This window comes from Oryza brachyantha, chromosome 9 (assembly GCF_000231095.2).
Source record: "Oryza brachyantha chromosome 9, ObraRS2, whole genome shotgun sequence".
NCBI lineage: Eukaryota > Viridiplantae > Streptophyta > Magnoliopsida > Poales > Poaceae > Oryza > Oryza brachyantha.
This window is the reverse complement of record NC_023171.2, coordinates 8091611-8111205: the sequence shown is the minus strand read 5'-3', so window position 1 is coordinate 8111205 and position 19595 is coordinate 8091611. Positions and strand designations below refer to the sequence as shown.

Genomic DNA, 19595 nt, shown 5'->3' with positions numbered 1-19595 from the left:
TCGCTCGATCGATAATTTGATCAAAGTGGATAGGAATGGGGAAACTCACACAAATATTATAATACTCCTTCGCCTAGCTAGCTAGACATACAACACGTTGATATTCCATGCATATATATTTCTGTTCAAAATGTGCACTGATATTTATGTGTACTGCTTATATGTCGTGATGTGTTTTGGCCATAATTACTTTTTATAACCAGTCTAAGTCCTTCTTAATAAAATGTAATTGACAATCCTTCTGCCATTTTAGTTTTTTTAAAAAATGTGTACTGATATCTTCAATATCATTGGATTGAACTATATGAATGCACGTGTTCTACGTTGCTATATGCGCAGATCTCGATCCCGCGATGATTCGATCAGTGCGGTGCATGCACCGTATCCCACTAATTAAAAAGAGCAATCAAATGATTAACTAATCACCGCTCAGTACAGGTGAAACGCACCGTAACCCCCCCCCCCCCCCGGCAGATTTTACAGTCCAGATTCCTTAATGTTAATAGTCACAAGCAAATTAAAGCAATCTTTATTTCATCTATATATCTATATGAAGGAGTGACTGTGGATTCTAAGCTTTTATGGGGACGCACTCTCGTTCGTGTCTTGTCTGTTGTATGTGTTAAAAATATAAAAAAAATTATGTAGATAAATTAATATATGATATATCATGGTACAAACATGCAAGTTAAAATATAACTTTCATAATTCATAAAATAAATAACAAATTAAATTGTGAATAGTATAGACATACTTATAATTATATATTTGTTATTTTTGCTATATATTGTAGAAGTCGTATTTTAACTTGTATATTTATGTGGTGATATACCACATGTTAATCTATTTTTATATTATATTTTATTTTTTAATAATTATTTAGATAGCTTGCAATTGACGAGCAGACGTACTCTCGAGAGCGCGAACGAGTTTGCAGACAAGTCGCGCACCTATGCCTACGCGCGTCGCCGTTTTGGTCGGCCGTGCCAATACGGTGAGTCACGGACCCATGGGTCGCTACGCAGTACGCACAGGTGGCTGAGGGCCGCCGTATCAGAATCGTGGAGATGCAGGGCAGGGGTCGCCGGCGCGACTGGGCCGTGATGATCCAGATCCCAGAGGGCACGAGACGGAAGGGTGCCGAAGGACTCACCAGGGTACGGCCGGGACCCACGTGATGTAAAGGGCGATCGGAAAGGCAAACGAGGTATCTATGCGGAAACTAATTTTTAAATAAAATATATATATATATATATATATATATGTTCTTAATTAAGGTTGAGAAATAAAATATGATAAAAAAGCCTCAAAATATGCTCTAAATTTAAAAATTTTAAATTTAAATTTTGACTTATATGTATAAGCAGAAGCAAAACAATAGGGTCATGAGACCATTATATCACTGATATATGTGTCTCGTTCTTCTACGACCCATATGTCCGTCATGGTAATGTCACTGACCATTAGAGAGAGATACGGATGCCCAGATAGAATAGAGTTTCACTCTATCATAATAACACTTTCACTAAATATATGCTCATACAAGAGCGAGACACACATATCATTAGCTGTAATGCAGTTTTATTTCGGTAGTGAATATATATTTGTAGATTGACATGTGAATAACTTGACATTAGTTCTAGCTCAAATAAATGTATTAAAAGTTATTTTGTGGTTAAACTTATTCTATATCATCGTTGTCGAGCTTGCTGTCTAGCGACACGATAAATCTCACTCCATGGTGTTTACGTTATCTTTGCCAAATACGCATTATCTTTGCCAAATACACTGTCAAAACTACACATAGCAACACCGACTTACAGTGATGAACATCAACCCAGGTTACCGAGCAGCAAAATCTATAACTATAAAGAACCAAAACCTATAAAATGGACACGTAACATGTTATCATTGTTAAACTTCACCACACCACAATAGCAAAGCAGCTTCGCCTGTATCTAAGGCGGGGCATTTAACTTCTTACCACTCTTAGAAATGATACCTAACATATTTGTCACCCACTGTCGAGGGTCTAATGGTAAATATGTTAGCACCATTTTTAAGAGTGGCAAAAAGTTAATTATTTCGTGTAGGGCACGACCAATAAGGGAAACTTGTTGTCACTAAAAATAGAAATAACAACCGTTTGATAAAATTATTTTATTATTTAAATAGAGCCAAACATAAATTACACGCGTGCGGTGCCAGATCCATCGACCCTGGGGATGGGACCCACCTCGCCGACATACCAAGGGGCCATGCTGCTAGTCAGCGAATACCAAACACCGGCGCCCTCGTCCAGTCACATGCCGGCATGCTGCGCGTCAAGGGTTTCGTCGCGCCTCGACGTCCACGCCACGGCCACGGGCCTCTCCTCTGCTCCTGCATGCATGGGCTGTAAAACGGGGTTAGCCCGGCTGTGACCTGCTAATCACAGACCGATTTAATCTTGCGTCTGACGTTGACACGAGTCGAATGTTTTAAAAAAAACAACGGGTAGCGGCTTCACGCAGCCTACGTGTTCGTTCGAGTGGGGGAGGCGGGGGCCACGCGGCGCGGCGGGATTGCGTGTCCCCCCCCCCCCCCCACTCCTACTAGGCAATCAAGCGGGGGACCCCACACGGCGGGCGGGGCGGGCGGGGAGTGAGGTGGAGGAGCGATTGGTCTCCGTCAGAAATCCCGTCGCGTCGCGCGGAACCGGTCAAGCGGACGCCGGAGAAATTTTTTTATTTTTTAAATATTTTTAAGAAATAATTTTATTATTAAATCAGGAAAATATTTTCATACTACGAACCTTTTAGCCACGCCACCAATATTAACGTAACGAAACGATTTGCTACGCCATTATTGATAGCGTGGCAATATTCTACGCCACTGACAATGGCGTGATAAGAGTGTCGTGTCATGCCATGTCCGATCAGACGGCGTGCCAGCGTTATATTGTCATGCCACCAACACTAGCATGTCAAAAGATTTAGTTTTAGAAAAATTTTGTCCAATAATTTAGTAATAAAATAACTTGCTAAACATGTTTATTTAATAAAAAATTCGACAACGGACGAGGCGGAACCGCGGAGGGGAGGAGAGGCGGCCGTCGCTGTCAGACGTGGCGGGACAGGGACGGACACGGCGCGTGTACGTACGCACGCACGCGTATGCCGCCGGTCCGTGCCAACGCGAGCGACCAAACCATGGCGATTTGTTGTGTGCCGCTGTACGCGACGCGAGAGGGCGATCGATCGATGGATCGATGCAACGGAAGTACTCCGTAATTAACTGCAGGGTGGCTGGGATTAATAGACTATGAGTCCGTCATGATTATTTTTTAACCTATATCTGATCATTTATCTTATTTATTCTTTTTTATAGATGTATGAAAATGTGTTGTGCTAAAATACGATTACACCATAGCAAATGATGGTTCCGTACATTTTTTAATAAGACGAACGTGAAGCTTAACTTAAAAAGTCAATGACACCATATATTAAAAACAGAGAAAAAATTAGATATATTAACATATGATATATCATTGTACAAGCATACGTCACTAATCATCCCTCCGTTTTTTATTTTACGTTGTTTGCTTTTGAGTTACTACGTATGTTTTACCGTTTGTCTTATTCAATTTTTTTTCAAATATGTACAATTATAAGTCACATTTAAAATGTGTAAGTAATAAATCAAATCATAATAAAATAATTAATATTTGTATAAAAAATTTGAATAAGACGAAGTCCCAAAGTTAGAGAGAGTATAACTTTACAAACTTGTAGCACGAATAGATACAAATTTGTAGAAGTTACATTTTAATTTAGTATGTACGTAGAGTTATCTTATCAATTCTCTAACACTTTTACTATTGATCAAATATTTGATTTGTTGTTTTTCTATCAAACACACGTGTACGGGGGTTGAGGAAAGGACATGTATGAGATTTTTGAATTGTATGTATGACTTTAAATTATCATTCAATGGAAGTGACCGGATTTGATTGATGAAATTAAAATTTTTAAATATTTGATCAATAGGCAGATCTATTTTTGAATGATATGCAAAGAGATGGTCGGTAATACGAGAATTGGGGTTTCTAATTGTTCCATACATATTTTTAAGACGGAGCGACTAGACTGATATTCTTGCAGGCGTGTGGGGCCTTTGCTGCGTACTCATATTTGCAACCGATCGAGAGCGTGCTGTGCATGCCAATGCATGCACTGGATCCAACGCGTCCGGAGCTGTCTGCACTTCATGGCCGGGACACTGGAATCGGGCACTGTGGTGGCAGTCGCTCTCTTACCAGCCAGCCCAAAGCTAGGTATGATCCAACCGGTTGATAGAGATTAGTAATTTTCAGCTAGTTTTCTCAGCTCTTTGCGAAAAAATGTACCTAACTGAATTGGCCCTTTACATGGACGTACGGGTAAAGCGGCATTTTTTTGACTCCGTGATTCCATACACGCTGGTAGCTTGGCTGGAATTCAAAATTCAATGGTGCCCACTACAGTGGAGATTGAACTGGAGATATTTTGAGCATCAGCCTTGGTAGCTAGCTAGCTAGCTCCCACAACTACCTGAATGCAACAAATCAAACGCCATTTGAGTGCTGCTATTAATTAATTTATTTCGATCGAGTTTTAATCGTGGCGGCAAGAAAAAGCTTGCTAATTGCTACTGGTATCATCTGGCGCTCTCAGCTTGCGTTCCAAACTAAGAGTATATTTTAAAATAAAAACAATTTTGCCTGTTGCCCATGTTTCATGCTACCTCCGTTTTATAACGTAATATGTTTGCTTTTCTGGTTACAATGTTTGATCATTCGTTTTATTCAAAAATTTAGTACAAATATAAAAAATAACAAGTCGTGCTTAAGTTCTTTTGATAATAAAGTAAGTCACAAGCAAAATAAATGGTATTTTTATAATTTTTTAAATAAGACAAATGATCGAACGTTACAAACAAAAAATCAAACGTCTTACGTTACGAAACAGGGGAGTAGAACTAAACCTAAGAGAGGATTTGACTTCTCCTAACACAATAGATCTTAATTTAAGAGATTGTCCAGATGGAGAGATCTCGATCCTCTCCTGAATTTAGTTTTCATGGGACGGATGGATGATGAAGTATGTAGTTTATTTAAAATAAGTTTATTTATAAGTAATCATTATAATGGAGTTTGTGACAAGAAATAAAGGCATTGATAGTAAGTAAAGTAGAGGGTAGTTATACCGAGGTCCGATAAAGTGAGGATAATTTTAGTTTTTAGATCTAATTTGTATTAGTGGTACACGTATGGTAGATGCAAAAAAGAAATAATTTAGGGCGGAGGTAGCAGCTGCTAGTCACCTGCGTCATCATACAAGAGCTAGACTACGCGTGTTTGTGCTCTCTCCTACGTTGCTTTCCGTCGAGTCGCATCTCTGAAACGGAGCCCGGCCGGCGACCGACCGATGCATGGCATGTCGCGCCGTACGCCACCGTGTCCAGGGGCCGAACGCGAGTGACCGTCCAGCTGAGCTGCCTAACCTTAGCTTACACCACAGGACGCGTGTCAGACCCTGATGCAGTGACAAGACATGGCCGGCGATCTCGATCCATTGCCTCCATGGATAACTAGCTAGCTGTCTATCCATCCCTCTCCAATTTTTTTTGTGCTAATCAATTCACTCCTTGTTTTGAGCGAAATCGATCGATCGATGGATCGACGTCTCGATGAAGCAGTGAATCGATCGAGCAAGCAATTAATCATAGGATGGTAGAGTTAATTAGCATTATTTAATTAGAGGTTGCTCGAACATTCATCAATCGTTTTAACGTACGTACGTACGCGTCTCTGGCTAGCTAGGGCGCGCTGACAGCGCCACGAAGCCAATTTGATCAATCTCAATGCATAGTTTGACGTAGAGATGACAACAGGTACCTGCGATCTGAGACCCGATGAATATTTACTCTATTAGAATACGAATATGTATTAAATATATCATTCGTGGGTATGTAATTAGGCAAATACCTTCATCCGAAGGGTACGCGTACGAAAGCGTTCTTATGATCTTCATACCCGTTTACCCATGGATAATAAATACCCGTAAGTTTAAATGCACGTCATAACCCAATATCAAATTAGCCTAGACTAATTAACCAAAACTCTAGGTATTTAAACCATCCATACATTTTTTACTATACTATATGAATGTGTAATGTTTTAAGTACCTAGTGTAGTGTAGTATACTATATGAAAACTATGCAATTTAGATTGTTTTAAACTGTTGCGGGTATATGGGTGACCCGACGGGTAAGATTTACCCAAGCGGGTATGGGTCTGGGGAAATTTTCCTATCCGTGACGGGTATGGGTATTTTAATGGTACAAAAATTTGCTGGTGGTATGGGTATGGGATACCAATTCGATGGGTATTTATCCAATGTCATCTTTAGTTTTATGCCATAGTTATCAAGTCAGATAAGTTTTATGAGAATGAAACTCCTCTCTCATCTTATAAAACTCCCTTATTTAATAACACTGACAAGTTAGCAATTTTACTGACGTGACATCCTATTTAATGTGCATGACACCCTATAAAACATGCATTAAGACTGGCCTTATTACGGCAGAAAGAGAGTAGGATGTATAATGATCAGAAGCAGGCAGTCAGACACGTGTAGCGGTCCATGCAGTTGTAGTGGTGTTCATCCGAACCATATATGGTATACGTACTAGCCCGGCCAGGTACCCGTTGTGTGTATATACGTATTCGTACGCGTGTAAACTTGGCAATGCAAGCTCTCCTGGTTTCACAATTGCAATGGTTTATAAACAAAAATTAGACTTGGTGATTTTTTTTCGTTGTTTATTTTATATTTTTTCTTTTAAGTAGTTAGGGATACATATATAAAATTTAGTTATAAATTGTTTTTCCTGGTTTGCGAAAGCAGTTTGGATTTATTTACAAAAAGCAAAACGACGGGAGCCGCGACAGAATCGAATCACTGTGCATGGGTACAACATGTAAATGTGTACACCTGCAGGCTGCATGCACTGAGTTTTGCCATCGATAGTTTGTTAGGTTCTATAGTTTGTAATTGTCTTTCTTAATTCTTAATTCTACAGTATAACATCGTTATCTGGTTAGTCTCCATTATCACCATACGATTTTATCCTAATAACCAAGATATCCATAAAACAAAAAATCCAAAATATACAGAAACGAAGCTAGAGCGAAATAGAAAGGGTGCCACGGATATCTAAATTTAAATAGGAGTAATGAATATATGATGAAAATTCATAAACTTTAGTTTAAATTTTTTCCGAAGGGTGGTTCCTGAAAACCCTTCCGTCAAGCAGCTTCGCCACTGAAAATATCTAGTCGAGGCCAACCGGCCAGTGACGAGCAGCTGCAGCCGGCGCCATGTTTAGCGGTTCCTCCCGTCGTGGTCCATCGATATCTATATCGCTGTCGTGCAGGAGAGGAGGATGATGCTGATCGAGACGAGGGCGCATGGAGAAGCTGCAGCGCGAGCACAACGATCTCGTTGCTGGCCGGCCTCCAACTCCGTCACCAAAACTACTAACATGCTCACACCTTTACACCTTATAGCTTAGCTAAAACGTGCCAGTCACATACATATTTCATCTCCGACCCAACACGTGTGCACATCGTGTTACAGTGATTAATTAATCTGTATTATGATTCAATCAAACTATCCAAAAACTAAGGTTGCATAGCAAATTGGAAACAAAAACCAACTAAAACTCAAATTAGTTTTGGATTTAAAATTGGCTATGAAACACCGCACAAAGAAGTAGGCCCAATCTATTCCGAAGTCAAGTTGGACCGTTGCCATCTTTGGACTTCAGACTTCTCTGTTCTATACTTTTGTTGTCCTCTAGCTCAGTATCTTCTACCAATTAGAAATGGACTAATCTTACACTGAATGAAACCAACATTGGTTACCGGGAGAGTAGAGAGCATTCTGTCAGGTACATCCAAACAACATATCTGCCTTGTTTGGTTCTTTACTCTACCAAATCATTGGTAGTGCTAAATTCTTGTTAAAGTTATGGTACTACAAATTTCTTGGTATGATGAACTTGTATTATACATATTTTAGTTGCTATCAATATGAAGCCAAATGTGATATTATAAAGAAGAAAGTTCTAGATTAGTGCTAAATTGATGGTACACAATACCAATAATTTGGTTTCAATCCAGACACACACTAATACTATTCAAGCTACCAATAAATTGGAGTGGACAATCCGGATTATCTAGAGCGGATATTCCGGTAGTAACCAGACTATCTAGCTCTTTATGGCCCAAGGAATAATTCTCAATTACCACTGCAAAAGTTGTACATGGTTGGACTATTCGGACCGAAATTGGACCGTCCAGCCTAGTATATTTGGGAAACTTTTGCAACAGTTAGTTAGAGAAGTTTGGGCTATATAAGGGCGATCCCCTAGACTCTGTAACAGTTAGTCTGGCCGCCGTCATCCTCCCGCCTTGTATCAAGGTGTTGTAGTTATGTGTCACCTTCTCTGGCTCCACATTGTTGTTGCCGTCCTAGACTTGTCTCGCTGGCCACCGACCTCCGCCCTTACCTTTGCTGACTAAATGTGTGGATGGGGTCATTGAGGAAGAGAGGATAGTGTATATAGATTGGACCCTATTGTGTGGGTTATGTTGTACTTTTTTAAATTTTTTGTGCCATGTAGATGACCAACTCTGCAAAAAATCACGTTAAAATGTGACATAGGACTAAACCACAAGGAACTTATTTACACTGATCTGATTTGATAGTTTAAAGACGCGATATATTTGGTTTTGCTGTCGAGGGATGAGAATGAAACTCGATCAATTCCTCAGGGACCAAAACTAGACTTCTTTTCCAAAAGCATCACGTGGGACGTCTTCATGCCAAGCAAGGCCCAAGTCCACGAGCCAGGATAAACCCTAATCCCGTCCTCTCTCTCTCTCATCGGCCGCCTCCATTTCCGCCGCCTCCTCCGCCGTCGCCGTCGCCCCTCTGCTGTGGCTTCCAACCCGCTCTCCGGCCTGCGGCTGCGGCTCCCCTGCCTGAGCGCCACCGTCAGGTACTGTACCGACCCCGTCCCCGCTTCCCAAACTCCCTCAATTTTGTTTCTGTAGTCGGCGTCGCGCCGTTCTCGCCGGGAGGGTTTGCTCGCGGCCCGAATTGGGAGCAGGTTCGTGCCGTTCTAGTCTAGGCGACGTCGGGTTGGTTTTGCAGATTTTTGTCTTCTCGTCGTTGTTTCGTTCTTCTGGAACATATCCCGCAGTTTGCTCTGCTTCGCGGTGTGCTGTTTAGTGGTCGGTGTGGAGATGGAGCAGGGGGGATCTGGATGAATTGGTGCATCGGTGTAGTTTTGGGCATGATTGATTGTTTGAATTTTTAGTTAGTTGTAGCTGATGCTTTGGTAGAATTTGAGATTGATCTATGCGAATAAAGCCATTGCGGCCCCTATAAAAGGAGTCGTCCCCCAACCCGGAGCGACTTTCCCATATTCCGAATCCAAGGGTTTCAATAAGTTACCTACACGAGTTCGTCTTGGTCCAGGTCTAGAACTATCTTCAACGGTTTGTGTAGCCATAAATTCTATTGAATGATTCGTGTTGACTTTGTATACTATTCTGTTCTAGTTGCAAATACACAACCTTTTCTTAGATTAGATCTATTGCAATCTTGAAATTCTATAAAAACATGGAAATGGCAACTTTAGTCGCTGTCTCCATATCTAGTTTACTTGTAAGTTTTAGTGGGTATGCTCCATATCTAGTTTACTTGTAAGCTTTACTGGCTATGCTTATATGCTGTGTTTGGCTAAGTTGAAATAACAGGTAATTTAAGCTGCAATATGTCATTCTGGATCCACTTGCTTATTTAGTTTAGATGAGCTTATGATGTATTTCAGTTTTTCTGCCAATGGATGGGAGTAGATAATATCTAGTGCATAGTTACATATGGACTCGGCTATTATAAATTTGTGCACGTTAGGCCTTTTGCACATTTTTCAAAGGTTTATTTTGGTTTGTGCATTGCTTGATTAAGCTACTTTTGCTACTATGTGCATTGATGTACTAGTCATTTGGCATGATAATTAAGTTTGACCCTCATGTCTACCTTTTATTTCTGAGAGATGGATTTCTTGTCTCCATTATTCATATGGCGTACTATCTCCTGGATATTTAGCATGTATTTCAGTAATTACGAGCGGTCTGATTTAGAGGGAACCGTTTCTCCTCAAGCTACTTAGTTTGTAAATGGAATAATTTGTCTGACCCCCAGCTCCCTTCCCCTCTTCTTGCCTCTTTAGTTTTGGTTGTCATGCTGTCCTATCCTAGTTCGGTCACATACTAGCTTTGTTCTGTTGTCTTGCTATGTCAAGTTTTTGTTATTCATACTTGGCACAAACTTCAGAGCTGATTGCACCATTACTGTTCCTTAAAATAAGTGATCGGTGTATGTGTAAGTGTAATGAGGTTATTAGTTCGTATTATTTACATTGAAAGAAGTGATTAAAGCTAGATTATTTAAATCAACCTTTTTTTGTCGATTTTTCAGGAGAATGTCATCAAATCCTGATGGAGGCAGAAGTTTTGCCCGGAGAGATCTTTTACTCAAGATCCAATCAGATGTTCAAAAGTGCTGGGAGGAGGGCAATGTTTTTGAGGCTGAACCTGGGAGTAAGCCACCAAGCCCTGGGGAAAAATTCTTTGGGAACTTTCCATACCCTTACATGAATGGCTTGCTACATTTGGGCCATGCCTTTTCATTGTCCAAGCTTGAGTTTGGTGCTGCATACCATAGACTCCGTGGCTCCAATGTCCTTTTGCCATTTGCTTTCCATTGTACGGGAATGCCCATCAAGGCCTCAGCAGATAAACTGGCAAGGGAGGCTCAGCAATATGGATATCCTCCCGTGTTTCCTGTATTGGAGGATGACTCAAATGCTGAAGTTGCTGATGATAGCCAGGCTGACCAGGGAGCTTCTGTTGCCCCAGATAAATTTAAGAGCAAGAAATCTAAGGCTGCTTCAAAGGTTGGCTTACAAAAGTTTCAGTGGGAGATCATGAGGGGCTTTGGATTGTCAGATGAAGAAATTGCTAAATTTCGGGATCCTTACCACTGGTTAACTTACTTTCCTCCACTGGCGAAGGAGGACCTCAAGGCCTTTGGTCTAGGTTGTGATTGGAGGAGGTCGTTCATTACTACTGACATGAACCCATTCTATGATGCTTTTGTCCGTTGGCAGATGAGAAAGTTGAAGAAGATGGGCAAGGTTGTCAAAGATATGAGGTACACGATCTACTCTCCATTGGATGGTCAACCTTGTGCTGACCATGATCGTGCTTCAGGTGAAGGTGTACAGCCTCAGGAGTACGTGCTAATTAAAATGGAGGTGGTTCCACCTTTTCCCCCCCAGTTGAAGGCCTTGGAAGGAAGGAAGGTTTATTTGGCAGCAGCTACCTTAAGACCTGAGACGATGTATGGGCAGACAAACTGTTGGGTATTGCCTGATGGAAAATACGGGGCTTTTGAGATCAATGACACTGATGTCTTTGTTCTAACATCAAGGGCTGCCCTCAATCTTGCATATCAGGGTCTATCTAAGGTCCCAGAGAAGCCAACTTGCTTAGCTGAGCTATCTGGCAATGATCTAATTGGTTTGCCATTAAAGTCCCCTCTTTCTTTCAACGATATCATATATGCACTTCCCATGCTCACTATCTTAACAGATAAAGGCACTGGCATTGTGACAAGTGTGCCAAGTGATTCTCCAGATGATTTCATGGCACTACAAGATTTAGTCTCAAAGCCAGCTTTGAGGCAGAAGTTTGGAGTCAAAGATGAGTGGGTTATTCCCTTTAAGGTTATACCAATAATCAACATTCCTGAATTTGGAGATAAGTCAGCTGAGAAGGTGTGCATTGATCTCAAGATTAAGAGTCAGAATGACAAGGAGAAACTTGCAGAAGCAAAAAGGATGACATATCTGAAAGGTTTTACTGATGGAACAATGATTGTAGGGGAGTTCAGTGGCAGAAAGGTTCAAGAAGCAAAGCCATTGATAAAGAAACAACTTTTGGACGAAGGCACAGCAGTACTGTATAGTGAGCCTGAGAAGAAGGTTATGTCAAGATCTGGTGACGAGTGTGTTGTTGCTCTCACAGATCAGTGGTACATTACGTATGGTGAGACCGAGTGGAAGCAGAAGGCAGTCAAATGTTTAGAGAAGATGAATACATTCTCTGCTGAAACTCGTAATGGTTTTGAACATACATTAGGCTGGCTGAACCAGTGGGCTTGCTCTCGATCTTTTGGCCTAGGTACTCGCATTCCATGGGATGAGCAGTTCCTTGTAGAATCTCTGTCTGACTCCACCCTCTATATGGCATATTACACAATCGCTCATATTTTGCAAAATGGAAACATGTATGGTAAGGAAATATTTTCTATTAGACCAGAACAAATGACAGATGAAGTCTGGGATTATGTGTTCTGTGATGGTCCTGCACCTGCTACAGACATACCTCCTGCCCTCTTGAGCAAAATGAAGCTAGAATTTGAGTATTGGTATCCCTTTGATATTCGGGTGTCTGGTAAGGATCTTATCCAAAACCATCTGACATTCAGTATCTACAATCATACAGCACTTCTTCCGGAGCATCATTGGCCCCGTGGTTTCCGTTGTAATGGGCATCTTATGCTTAATTCTGAGAAGATGTCCAAGTCCACAGGGAATTTCCGTACTCTTCGGCAGGCCATTGAAGAATTCTCTTCTGATGCCACTAGGTTTGCCCTTGCTGATGCCGGTGATGGTATGGATGATGCCAATTTTGTCTTTGAAACAGCAAATGCTGCCATTTTGAGGCTTACCAAAGAAATTGCGTGGATGGAAGAGGTTATAGCTGCTGAATCATCTCTGAGAACCGGGCCTCCCTCTACTTATGCTGACCATGTGTTCGCTAATGAGATTAACATTGCGGTGATTGAGACTGAGAAGAGCTACAATGCCTTCATGTTCCGAGATGCCCTTAAACTGGGATTCTATGACTTACAATTGGCTAGAGATGAGTACAGGCTTTCTTGTGGATCAGCAGGCATGAATCGTGATTTGTTGTGGCGCTTTATGGAAGTCCAGACTAGGCTAATTACCCCTATTTGTCCACACTACGCTGAACATGTGTGGCAAAAGATCCTGAGGAAGGAAGGCTTTGCAATAAGAGCAGGATGGCCAGTTGCAGGAAGCCCAGATCCTACTCTAAGAATTGCAAACAAATATTTACAGGACTCTATAGTTAAATTCAGAAAGCTGCTTCAGAAGCAAGAATCCGGTTCCAAGAAGCCCAAGAAGGGAGCTGCTGCACCTCCTCCATCTGAGGACAGCAAGCTGACTGTTGGTCTGATCTATGTTAATGAACACTATTATGGATGGAAAGAGCAATGCCTGAGGGTGCTCCAGTCTAAATTCGATAGCCAAGTACGGTCTTTCGCCCCTGATGAGGAGATTAACGAAGCATTGAAGAATTGTTCCATCGGGCAGGAAACTAACTTCAAACAAGTCCAGAAGCTCTGCATGCCTTTCATCAAGGCGAAAAAAGATGAGGCGAGGAGTGTTGGCCCCCATGCTTTAAATTTGAAGCTTCCTTTTGGTGAAATGACTGTTCTTGAGGAGAACTTGGAGTTGATCAAGAGGCAGGTGGGCCTTGACCATGTAGAGGTGTTGTCAGCTTCTGATAAAGTTGCTTGTGCTAAGGCTGGTGCGCATATTTCTATGCTGGACAAGACCCCACCTTCTCCTGGTGAGCCAGTAGCAATCTTCATCAGCAAACAGGAGTTTGAAGCTCATCATTGAGGTTGTATGCAGAATGATATATTGTTAACATGAACTCATCGAGGTGTTTTGCCATTTTCGTGGACATATTAAAAAGTTACATCAGCTTGCATCTTCTACAATACTCCAGTATTTTTGGAAAATGGACAGTTTTGTTCTCTCCTGTAACAGAGTGGTGATTTTGCAATACTCCATTTTGTAGAACCTTTGCTCTACTTATTTGTCACATATTTGCACTTGACTCATTTTTAATCAATCTCGCATTAACTTATTTGCAGTGCAATGGTTTCAACCTTATCACTAACATGTTTGTGCATGAGTTATTTCTCATTATTGCTCAGGTGGTTTCAGTGAAGAATTTCAAAACCTCATAGATGAAAAAAAAAACATGGACCTGGGAACTCTGTGACTACTCACCTGTCCAAAAAATGCTCCCATCCTAGGAGGGGACGTAACCTCTTCTAATTTGTTGTATTGGAAATGTTCACATCCCTTCTTAGGTTAAGTTTTTTGTGCCGAAGGGAGTGCTTTTATTATTCCTAAGTGTCTATATTAGATACCTGTACGTGAGATTATTTGCAGATAATACCCAAAACTAGACACTTGGTGTGCAAGACTGCACGGGCGAAAGGCCATCCGGGGAAATCTCTTAACTGCAGTAATCAAACCAGTCGAATTTTTTTGAGAATTAATATTATTTTAATGGAAAATCCCAAAACTAGAGGCCATCCGGGGAAAATCACAAATTTAGGAGTCTTTCGAACGGTGGGCGTTCGACTGGGGCCTATCGAACGAAAAGAGTTTGACAAGGCCCACCACCCATTCGATTGCTGAGCCAGCCGGACATGTTGAACTTCCGCAGTTTGACAGGGGGCTGTCTAAGTTAGACAGGGGTTGTCTAACTTTGGCAATTAGACAAGCCTCAGGCCCTGTCAAACATCTTTCCAGTTGACTGCTGGCCGTTTGATAGGAGTCCTATCGAACTACTGTAGTTCGACCTGACTCTAAATTTGAGATTTTTGATGAATGCCCTCTAATTTTACGATTTTCCATTAAAATAATGTTAATTTAAAAAAAATCGAACTAGTCTGTTATACCTTTTTTTCGTCTTTACTAAAAGCTTGTGCAGAATTGTGTCTTTGGCGGTGTTTGTTTGCAAGGTCATCCTTTTGGCTTTCTCCCTCAAAACACCAAACATTGTTTTAAACAAAAATTAATTTGTGAATAAAATAGTTATATACGTATTCTCAGTGATATAAAAGGAAAAGTCGAAAAATAAATCATGATGAAAAAGAACCCAAAACGAACTTCAAGTGAAATGTTGAAAATTTAAATTTTGACTTCTAAGTATAAGCAGGAGCAAGAAGATGGTGGAAAATATTGAATTATATACGCAAACTTTCATGTTGTGCAAGGTCATGTAAACAAACTCATAATCTCAATCGTCAGCGCCGGTGACGTCGTCGCCGGCGGATCATGATCTGCAGCGTCCGGCAGGTGATGGCGTCGACTCGGCATCGATTGCCGGTTGCCCCCGCAGTGATGCCGGCGGCGAAGCTGAGGCAATACTGCCGCCCTGGATATGATCGTGAAGGAGGCGGCCACGGATGTCCTGGCGGCGGCGCGGCGCTCCGACGTCGATCGGCGACAAACTTCAGGGTATGCTTTCCCTGCTCTCGAGGAAGACGACGGCGGAGCGTCGCCCCCGGCGACCGGAGTTTCCTCGGACATCAACAGAGGAAGCGCTGGGCTAATTGCCGCTCATCTTTTCATTTATTCTTTTCGTTTATTTTTATACTTAGAAGTCAAAATTTAATTGTTCAACCTTAAATTTAGGGTTTATTTTAGGGTTTTTTCACTGAATTTTATTTTCTAACCTTGGCATTAGATTGCTATATACATATAATTTTTTATAATTATATTTTATTTTTAAATATGTTGTTCGGCTTTTCCATCAAACATTGGAACAATCGCCTCAATAAGTGCTGGCCGCGCTGATGCACCTCGACGTCGTGGACTAACATTAGCACAAGTGATTTTGTCTTCTTCGGTAAGGGTCTTCACAGTGGGGTGACATGTCAAGTGGCTCAATGTTATCAGCTCAACATGCATCCTATGTGGCTCAAAATTATCAGATTATGCCAAACCACCCATGTCTTATATAGAAACAGGTGTCTTCGTTAGAGGGGAAGAAAAAACATCATGCACTCCGCTACCTGAGCTCCGGCCGCCACCCTTTGTCGTCGGCCCCCCGAGCCGCCGCCCACCTGCTCCGCGCTCCGTCCACGGTCGTTGCGCCTCCTCCACCCGCTCTCCGCGGCGCCTCGATCCGTCGGCGTCTGCTCGCTTCGCCACCGTCCGGCCTCGGTCTGCCTCCTCCGCCCGCCGCTCACCGCCCTCTCACCGTGGCGCCCCGATCCGCCGGTGTCCGGCCTCGCTCCGCCACCGGAGCGTTGTTGCTTGGAGAGAGAAAATGCAAATCCTGGAGAGAGGAAAGCAAAAGAGAGAAGGCTGCTAACCACTTGCAAATAAGGCCACTTGCATTGAGGAAAGGATAGTCTCTATTATTTTTTCCTATGTGGCATGCTAGAGCTACACACGTGGACAACTTGCACTATGAGAGCCCTAAGTGCTTCTCGTTTCTCACACTTTGTTCGATTTTAATGAACAAGGAGATACTTTGTATGTGTCCCGAGTCCCGACACATCTACTTTTGTCAATGATGAGGAAGTCATCAAGCAAGATGCTAAAGGTGATAAATTTTTGTTGATAGTAAGGGAAATAACTTATTAACAATTAAAAAATAATTTATGGACAAAGTTTTATATACATGTTCACGGTGATCTAAAAATAAAAAAAATGAAAACAAACTGCAATGAAAGAACCTTCAATCAAGTAAAATTCAAAATTTAACTTATAAGTATAAACGAAAACCTAGGGATCGAATGTTCCATCGTTCAAAGGTTTTGGGATGATATTGGTTTTTCGAGTTTTAGTTATTGTTGGTGGAAAGAACAGACTCAATTCTACCAGAAAGAGTTGAATCTTCTGTTCTTCCTCCCATAGCGGATCAGAATGGGCGATGGACAACAATCGCTAATCGGTGGTGTAAGTTAAAAACACTAAGCATCATCATTGTGGATGAATGGGTGATGAGACCGTGGAAGGGGTGGGTATAAAGGATGAATATCCGGGAGCCCGTTAGTACACACGCCGTGGTGGGTCGGGTCGTGGGTGCCCGGAATATGTATGCAACATCTACAAGTTGTATTGTGGCAACCTGCTGACCCACATATGGCCTGTTGGGCTATTTGCGGCCAGACTGTCAGCCCGCACACAAGCCGCAACACAAATTGCTGTTAAACAACATACAAAAGATCATTGAAGCCACTTATCCAAATTCCCACGATAATAATCAAAATCGTATACATATACATTAAACATCATAGTGAAGATCATACAGAAAATTGTTGTCATTTCAATAACCCAGTTATACATATTAAAGAACAAGAGTATGATCTATACGAAGCAAACCAAACATCGCAGCCATATACATATAATCAAGATTACTCAAAATGTTTTTCCTACTCATCAAGATTTCTAGGACACAATCACATACGTTGTCTGGATAGTGATGCTTTAAATGATGTAGTGGAGAGATAGATGCATTGTATGCATATATGTAGGCCATGTGAGAGTTGCATTGCGACACCGGTAGACAAATTACCTTTGTAGGCGGAGGAGCTATGGACAATTTGGCCACTGTAGGACAATCTTGTGCAACAATGGAGAAAGATGGGATCGTTGACAAGAGGTTTCGACCCTGACAACGGCGGCATCAGATGATGGGTACGCAATAGATGAAGGAGCCTTGCCAGTGGCAGAGGATGATGGGCAGACGACATGGATCGGCAAGGTAACCACGCTGGTGGTGGAGGACGACGGGCAAGAGATGGGGATCGGCGAGAGAGCCACGCCGGTGGCGGAGGACGATGGGTAGGTGATCGGGATCGGCGTTGGGAGAGCCATGGGGAGTGGTGGCTAGGGTTGGCTCATGCGAGTAGTTTTTTGTGGACGAGTTGGTGGTGTCGCTGGGCTTATTTGGTCCGCTGCATCAGCCCGTTAAAAATAACATGGGCTTGCAGACACTGTTGATGGGCTAGTGGCACAAGTCTAGTAGGATAGCGGCAGGACCTGCGCCACCTGCATCGTTAGCTGCCACCATCTTCAATAGCGCCACCATCACCCAGTTGTCCAACCCTAGCGGTTCCTTCCCGCTCACCCTCACCGCGGCAAGCACCTGTGCTAGCGTCTCCCTCTTGGCCTCCCTCTTCGTCTCACTCTCCTCATCACACTCTGTGGTGGCATTTTCATCGAACGTGAGGGTGACGTAAAGGGTAGACGGAGATGGGCGCCAGCGACGAGGCCAGCAGAGGGGAGCATCATGGTGGAGATCGGCGCCGATGGAAGGGACCGGCGCTTCACGGAGACGTGGTGTGTGGAGGATCAGCGCCGGGACGGTGGTGTGAGCGAGGAAGTGAGCGCCGGTGGAGAGGAGCATATAGAAGTGACATGCAGCGCGGAGGAGCGAAAAAACTCATCTCGTGGTTTCCTGACACCTTATGTAATTAGTTTTTAAATTAGTCATTAAAATAATATTTCGGCATCCCATCAAACATCCGACGTGACACCCAACCCAAAAATTTTCGTGAACTAAATAAGCCCTAAAATACACACCCGTTTCATGTGTGATAGAGACGTGTCGGCCGACCACCTCATGCCTACACCACACGTCTTGTGTTAGCTGGGCTCACCAACGTGCGGCAGCGGCCATTCTCGGCGACGAGTCCTCGCCTCGGTTCTCCCTCCATCGATCGCCCCAAAACCCAAGCTGACGATGACGATGATAGAAACGGCCGGCACATCGACGCCATTAGTCATTACGCCGTGCTATCTCTTTGGCGAGACCCCAATCATTTCTTGCGGTCGTTGTCTTTATTTTTTTTCCCCAATGGGATTTGGAACGCATCTCCCTTGCTGCCTCTGTTTGAAAATGTAATGATTTATAGATTATTGAATATAGATTAAAGTTGAGAAGAAAAAATTATAATATCAGGGCGGGAGAGGTGACCGCCTCGGGCCCTAGCTGGGAGGGGCCAAACCAAATTTATACTTATATGCTCATATGATTTGATTTTTTACATTTATTCTTTTTAAAAATAGATGATTAATCAACTTGCAAAACTATTTAGATGATGATTATATATTAGTTAAGATTAGTAGCTATATCGTTTACTTGTTGGATTTTTTTGTCATAGCCAATATTTAAAATTTAAATTATTTTAAGATGTTTTTATTGTAATTTATTTTTTTCAGCATTGCCTCTTAAACCGATAAGAACACAAATAAAGAAGTTAGTAGTTAGTTATAAATTGTTTTTTGTTGATTCTCTTCATTTTTTATTCATTTTCTATATTTTAGTTTCCAATTTAGTGTTAACATTATTTATCAAAATTTAGAACAAAGATCATATTTCTAGTTAATTCTTCCGAGTTAATACCTGGTTTATGATGTTAGAGATGTTTATTTGTCACTAAAAATAAATAATTATATAATATATATTATAAATAAAAGATATTTAGTCTAAAGAGCTTATGACACTGAGTTCATCTAAGGCCCTCGAAATTATAAAGTCGGCCGTGATAATATCCTACATTGATGAGAGGGTAATTATGGATAAAATAAGA

General features: G+C 41.9%; 1 protein-coding gene across 1 annotated transcript; it reads left to right on the top strand.

The window, feature by feature from the left end:
- The first annotated feature begins 8951 nt into the window (after positions 1-8951).
- Positions 8952-14052, top strand: LOC102703240 (leucine--tRNA ligase, cytoplasmic-like). Its single transcript, XM_006660527.3, has 2 exons — positions 8952-9087; positions 10575-14052. The coding sequence occupies exon 2, from the start codon at positions 10579-10581 to the stop codon at positions 13867-13869; it is 3291 nt and encodes a 1096-aa protein (XP_006660590.1). The 5' UTR covers positions 8952-9087; positions 10575-10578; the 3' UTR covers positions 13870-14052.
- Positions 14053-19595: the final 5543 nt, after the last annotated feature.